We start from the raw sequence: 7,078 nt of genomic DNA, 5'->3' as shown, positions 1-7,078 counted from the left end.
AACTGAGGGATATTTGGAGAAGGGACCATTGTTTGCTGAGCTCCTGCAGCACATCAAGTGCTTCAGGGCTGCTCCTAGGAGCTGTGGCTATCAGAAAACACCTTTCTCCTCTCTGGTAGCCACTGTGAGTGTCTCTGTCACTGAGAATGGTGACACATGAGTGTCTCTGTCCCTGACAGTAGTGACACTCTGGGATTGTCCCACATTTGTCAAGTCCTTGCCATAGTTCATGAGTGTTAGCATTGTGGAGGGGAGAAAAAAGACCAACAGCCCCTTGGAATGGCACTTCTTAGGAGGTTGGTGTCAAGCCACACCAAAAACAAGGCCTTGGTGACTTGCTGGTGGCTGTGCAGATATCTGTGCCATGGGGGAATGTGGTTCCTGACCTGTGGGCTCACAGCTGGATTGCTGCTGTTCCTTGTCCTAGAGGGATCCTGCTCTGCTCAGCCTCCTCCCTGCCCTTTCTCAGCTCCATGAGCTGCTTGGAATCCTTTGGGGGTTGAAGGGAGCTGGTTGGTCCCTTGGAGGTGTGAAACTCAATTCCATGGATTCATAGATTAAGGGGTTGGAATGAACCTCAGAGATCATCCAGCCCCAACCCCCTGCCCTGGGCAGGGACACCTCCCACTAGAGCAGGTTGCTCAAGGCTTTAGCCAACCTGGCTGTGAACACTGCCAGGGTTGGGGCAGCCACAGCCTCCCTGGGCAGCCCACTAGTGGAAATTCCACTGAGGTCAAGTGACCTCTGGGACACAAGTGCTCATGGTCCCCATGTCCCAGTGGAGCAGGAGCTCTGCTGCTCCATGTTGGATGGTCTCACAGCTTTTTCCTCCCCTCTAGGCTCGGATGGAGGTTGATGCTGATGGAAATGGTGCTAAAATCTTTGCTTATGCATTCGACAAAAATCGTGGAAGGGGATCAGGACGTCTCCTGCACGAGTTGCTCTGGTAGGTATTGCAGGGGCAGCTGAAAGCTTTCAGAGTCAACTCTCTGCTGCCACCAACTTGTATGTGCTTATTTCTTTGCCTGTGGTGGTTTTAAGTCCTCTCCGGAGGGCTGGAGAACCAGCACCCACAGATCTCTTAGGGTTTGGTTTGCACTGAGCCTTCACAGTGCTGGGTGTAAAACATTGCAGGCAGAGAAAGGTGAGTATTGCTCATGGAGACACTGCTTAATCCCACTCAGACCTCAGCTGGGGGTGGGGGAGCAGAGGGTTGGCTCCGTTTTATCAGTGAAGACAAACCTCCTGAGGGTTTGTGTGGGTTTATCTGTCCCATGATGTTCAGGAGTGTCATGGTGGCACCAGTGAGAACTGGCAGAGCACTGGAGAGAGAGAGAGAGAAGTTCTGATGCCTTAAAAACTCTGTGGTGTTTTTGCCCAACTTTCTGGGAAGCTGAAGTGATGCTGCTGGTGGTTCAGATCAGCTGCTGTGGCTTATTTTCTGTACCTGTAAATCATTGCTTGAAATCCTTTGTGATGCCTCTTGAGTCCTTTGTGACTGCCTGTTAAGTTTCTGAGGCAAACAGAGAGCAGCTCAGCCTGTTGCTCTTTCTAGATATGCTCATGGGTTTATAGAAAAGGTTATTTCATTTAAAACCCTTCTCTGAAAAATTAACCCTGTTTTCCATTCAGTTCCATGAACTACACTTGGAATTCACAGCACCCAGGAGGTATCTGTGCTATCTTCATCCTTCCAGGTTGCCTTTTATCCCCCAAACTAAGCTCTGCACAAGAGGAGAGGCAGGAAGAGTCTCAAAGACTGTTACTATTGTTTACTATCTGCTCATTAAATATGGATTTTAACCTGCATCTGTTAATGTTTAATCTTATTGCACATATAAGTGATGAAATGATGGAGTTGGCTGCAGTGTGTGGAGTAAGTCACTGACAGCTAACTGTGAACCTCACACTAATGATTGTCTGTGAGTAGCACTAAATAGCACCTTAAAATTACTCATGCTGAGTGTTGAGGGCTGTGCAGGTGAAGACAGTGCAGCTGTTTGCTTAGGACACAGCTCAGTCATTGCCTCCTCTGGTTGGCTTTACTCAGATTAGGAAATAATTGAAATGTATTCAGTTAGGAAATTCAAATTGTGTCGCTCAAGCATGTGCTGGGGTTCAAACTAAGAGATTGTATGTGTAATGGGGGTTCTGGGGAGTCCCAGGGAGCTGCCAGGGAAGCAGAGCTGCAATTCTGAAGTTCCAGAGTCAAGTTCTTGGAGTGGAAAAGAGGAAGTATTTCAGCTGTTGCTGTAAATTCAGTTTGGTCCCTTTGTGCATGTGTTGCTGTGATGTTTCCTTACAGCTCAGTCTGCTGCAGGTCAGTGCCTGAGGCTCTGCAGGTGCTGTGTGCTCCTGCCCCTCAAACAAATCAGCTTTGCTCACCTGCACTGGGACTGCTCTGAGCACAAACCAGAACTGTAGGGCAGTGGCAGATCGTTCCCTCTGCAAGGAGCAGTGTGGGAGGTTTGGGAGCCTGTGGAAGACAGGATTGCTGGGCAGTACCAGGCACTGCACTTCTCAGTGCCAGCCTTGCTCCTTGGGGAAATGGAAAGCAAAGAACATGAGTTACTGCAGGTATAGGTGTGTAATTTAATTGTTCTCTGCACTTGAACCCTTAAATACCTGAAAAACCAACCCAATTGTGTGCCTGGTTTAAGGTACAGTGAGCAGCTTGTGTTAGATGCAAGGAAAGCTGATTGTTGAGTTGTTATTGATGTGGTGAGGCCCTTGGGATACAAAGCTTGTAGCTCCTGGAGCTGCAGCTGTGCCAGGGACCTTCTCCCACATCCCTCCTGCTCTCTGCAGAGAGGGAACTGTGGCACCAGATGGGATCCGAGAGCTGAAAAATCCCCACAGGAGCTGCAATAATTCTTCGAGGAAGAACCTCCTGGAAGTTTTTCAGCCTCTCTGGTGCTTGCTGTGTTTTCCACATGGAGTGTTGGCTCCCCCAGTGTGAGTGTCCCTGGCTGGGGAGCTGCAGGAGTCTGTCGTCCCCTCACCCCATTCCCTGAACAGCAATCTCTGCTTGCTGTGTTTTGGCTGACTGTAGTGATGTTCCCTGGAGAACAGCAGCACCAGGAGATTAGTCATAAATATCACCAACTGCATGTTCAAAAAGACATCCAAGACCTGATTTCTGCTTTTTGGGTGGGTTTTTTTAGAGCACTGCCCAGCCTGTTGCCCATAACTTGCTCTGCTGTGGCTTCTGGTGACTGGAATCACTGTCTGTCCAGGGCACTTCGGTTCCAGGCCTTGGTTCTGAGCTGCTGAAATGCCAAAAGAACAGCTAACAGTTAATTCCCTGGAAGTCTTGGCTGTTCCATCTTGTAGGAGCTCAGATGTGCTGGGGGAGGTAGAAGCTACAGCTCTGCAGAAGCATTGGCTGTGTCACTGAGGCTGTTCCTTCTCTGTCCCCTTCCCCAAGGGACAAGTCCCTGAGCCTGTCCTTCCCTGCATGTTCTGGATGAACTGCTGGAATGTCCCTCTGCACACTTCCAAAGTGAGGGCTGGGGAGGGGAGTGGTGTGCTTGTTCATTCAAAGCTTCCTTTGTAACGTGTGGAGAAAAGGGACTGTCCTGACCTTGCCAGAGCTAATTCTGGAACCTCAGTGCAGTGGTTGTTAGCACTGGTTGCCAGCAAGGCCCAGCTCCATGTTCCCTGTGTCACCTGAGGTGGTAGGAAGGCTGACAGCAGTGTAGAGGAATGTGGTTTCATACAAGACTGGCACCTGTGGGAGGGGATTGAGTCCAGATTTGCCTATATGGGTGCAGGTCTGGGCTGTAGGAGCTGTGGTAGGAATGTGCCACTCTGCTGTGACTTCCTGCTGGCATGGACAATCTCTCCTAATCCTCTTACCAATTCCAACCATTTTAAAAATCTCACTGTCCATTTAAATAAAATTTCTTGCCCTTGGTCTAGACTCCCTTTTCCCCTCACAGTTTGCTCTTGCTCTGAACTTCCTAGGTTCAGTCTAAGAACCTTAACTCCTTCCCTGTCTCCATACCTGATTGATGCTCACCTTCATCAGTTTACCTCCTGGATCCCACCTGTATCCTTCAGCATTCCTGTTCCCCTTTCTAGACCCTCCACTGGCCTTCAGCAGCCCAGAGGGAGCTTTTCCTGCCACAGGGCAAGTTTAGATGGGATTTTGGGAAGAAATTCTTCCCTGTGAGGGTGCTGAGGCACTGGCACAGGTTGCCCAGAGAAGCTATGGCTGGTCATCCCTGGAACCGCTCAAGGCCAGGTTGGATGGGGCTTGGAGCAACCTGGGCTGGTGGGAGGTGTCCCTGCCCATGGCAGGGGGTGGGACTGGATGGTCTTTAAGGTCCCTCCAACCCAAACTGGTCTGTGATTTCTCCTTTATGGCATTTCAGCAGATTCCTTTACCTCGTTTGTTTGCTTTTATGTGTGTGGGTTTGGGTTGGTTTTTTCCCCCAAAAGAGGGATTTTATTTGCTTACCTTCAAAGGGAAGAGCTGCTCCATGTTCCATGGAGGACCATGAGGGCCTGGCAGGAGGCTCCAGGCTCTGTTCCTTACAGAAACTGCTTTGTGGGAGCTGGAACACAGTGTGTAGGCAGGTCAGAATGCAGTGGCAGATGGGAATTGGTGGGATCCTTTGCTTTTAGCCTTGTTCCTCACTGACCTTCCAGCTGGTTTTGTCTCCTGCAGGGAGAGGCACCGGGGAGGGATTGCTCCTGGGTTTCAGGTGGTCCATCTGAACTCGGTGACAGTGGACAACCGCCTGGACAATCTGCGCCTCGTTCCGTGGGGGTGGAAGCCCAAAGCTGAAGAAATCTCTAGCAAACAAAGGTATAGCCAAGTCTGCCAGGGGGTTGCCATCAAAAATTAAAATAGCTTACATTGTAGTGGGTTTTGTCCTTGCAGAGCCTTTTTGATTTGACCTTGGACTACTTACACTGTCTTGACTTCCTCACCTGGGGCATGGGCAGTGCTCACTGTGCAGGGAACCCCCTCAGCCCTCAGTGGTGTGGTGCCAAGGTCCTGCTGTGCCAGGTGCTGTCACTGCCTGTCCTCTCCCAGCTGAGCAGTGGCCTCTGGGCACACTGAACCCCCTGAGCAGTGGCTGAATGAAGTCTGCAGGTCTCACTGCCTTGTGGCTCTTGTGCTGAGGCACCAAAGTTCTACCACCACCTATAGAAGTCATCAGCTGCTAAATGCTTATGCTGAGCTTGAAACCCAGTGGAGTTCCTGGACTCAGCTTTCATCACCTTTCACCAGCAGGTTGTGGAAGCTTCTTGTGTGCCATGTTGCACTGATGTGACTCAGCACATCCAGCTCCATGTCAGGATGGATCTGGTTGGTCTGTGATCCAACATGGGCATGTTCATTCTGGTAGGAGACTCCTCTCCTGAAAGAATTGCTACACCCATAAAGGATGTTCAGAGCTCATGGAACTGATGTTGAGGAGGTGTAGTGAGTTACAGGTGCTCTGAATGGCTCTGGGAGTTCAAGAACAAGAAACACTTCAAGCTAGACAGACTTTTGACTTGATAGAAATAATTTTGACCAGAAATAATTTTGCTTGATGTAAATGTTTGTTGATGGATACCTCTAACTTTTGTGCTTTGCACTCAAACTCAAATAACCCTAAAAATACTCAAATATGAGCAGTATGTCTAGTCTGAGGCAAAACACAAAGTTAACCCTACTTACTTGATTAATAACTTTGGAATCAATTTATGCTTGTTAGGAATTTGTGGGCCAAATTTCTCCTTGTTTTTTTCCAGGGAACAAAGTCTGTACTGGCTGGCAATCCAACAGCTTCCCACAGACCCAATAGAAGAGCAGTTTCCTGTCCTGAATGTAACCAGATATTACAATGCTAATGGAGACGTCGTGGAGGAGGAAGAGAACTCCTGCACATACTATGAATGTCACTACCCCCCATGCACAATGATTGAGAAACAGGTGTGTGCAGGGACCTGGGAGGGAGCATGGGATAGCTTCACAGAATGGTACAGGGTTGGAATGGACCTCAGAAATCACCCAGCCCCAACCCCTGCCCTGGGCAGGGACACCTCCCACCAGAGCAGGTTGCTCAAGGCTTTAGCCAACCTGGCTGTGAACACTGCCAGGGTTGGGGCAGCCACAGCCTCCCTGGGCAACCTGGGACAGTGTCTCACCACCCTCACACCAAAAACTTCTGCCTAAGATGTATTCTAAATTTCCCTCTTTTCAGTTCTCCCCATTGCTCCTTGTCCTGCTCCTGCAGTTCCTACCCAAGAGTCCCTCTGCAGCTTCCCTGGAGCCCCTTCAGCTCCTGGCAGGTTGCTCTGAGGTCTCCACACAACCTTCTCTTCCTCAGGCTGAACAGCCCCAACTCTCTCAGCCTGTCCTCACAGTGAATGCCTTGGGCTAACCTGTGTGCTTTTACCTATTGGTCAAAACAATAATTATCTTGAACTCAGGGTCTCTTTGGCCTGAACCTTCAGAGCCTGTGATAGCTTCCAGTTGGAGGGGATGTAGGTTTGAACTGGAGCAGTGAATGACCTCAGTGGGGACTGAGAGGAGTGGGATTTCTGCAGACTGGACAAAAAGCCAGGTGGAAGCTTTCCTCCAGGGAGCAGAGCTGGAATGAGTGAGCAGCTGTGTGAGGCAGCAGAAAGCATTGTAAGAGGTTTTGGGAGGTAGTGGAATTACAAGGTGACATGGTTAACCTTTCCTGAGCAGAAGGTGAATTTGTGTGGTCTTTGTTCAGGGGAGGAAAGTGATTTCCAGGGCTTTCCTATAGTAGATAGAGCAAAGCTAACATAGAGAATGAGCTGTCCAAGGGCTGTGCCTCTGTCACACAGATGTCCTTAGCTAGAAATAAGGGCATTTCCTGTGATTGCAAGTGCTGAGGAGGCTAAAATAATTGTGTTCCACTTTGGGGAAGGGAATGTTTGCAAAAATGGTCTTAAATGCCTTAAAAAGTGGACTTTGCCTTTTGTTTGGGTCAGTGTATGAAAGCTGTCTGGGTAACTATAAGTTTGGTGGTGGCTGAGCCTGTGCAGGAATCCTAATAACTTTTGAATTTGAGATGTTTGTGGTGGCCAACAGAACTGAAGTTGACAA

At 49.4% G+C, this 7,078-nt stretch overlaps 1 protein-coding gene across 1 annotated transcript in view; it reads left to right on the top strand.

Moving 5' to 3' along the window:
* ZMYND19 (zinc finger, MYND-type containing 19) overlaps positions 1 to 7,078 on the top strand; it is an 8,866-nt gene that overhangs the window by 572 nt on the left and 1,216 nt on the right. Inside the window, exons 2-4 of the mRNA XM_009071479.1 lie at positions 840 to 946; positions 4,673 to 4,813; positions 5,752 to 5,932. Of these exons, the coding sequence (XP_009069727.1) occupies positions 846 to 946; positions 4,673 to 4,813; positions 5,752 to 5,932 (423 nt within the window). The 5' untranslated portion in view covers positions 840 to 845. The remainder of the gene's footprint in view (positions 1 to 839; positions 947 to 4,672; positions 4,814 to 5,751; positions 5,933 to 7,078) is intronic.

This window comes from Acanthisitta chloris, unplaced genomic scaffold (genome assembly GCF_000695815.1).
Source record: "Acanthisitta chloris isolate BGI_N310 unplaced genomic scaffold, ASM69581v1 scaffold26363, whole genome shotgun sequence".
Taxonomy (NCBI): domain Eukaryota; kingdom Metazoa; phylum Chordata; class Aves; order Passeriformes; family Acanthisittidae; genus Acanthisitta; species Acanthisitta chloris.
This window is presented reverse-complemented; position numbering and strand designations above follow the sequence as displayed.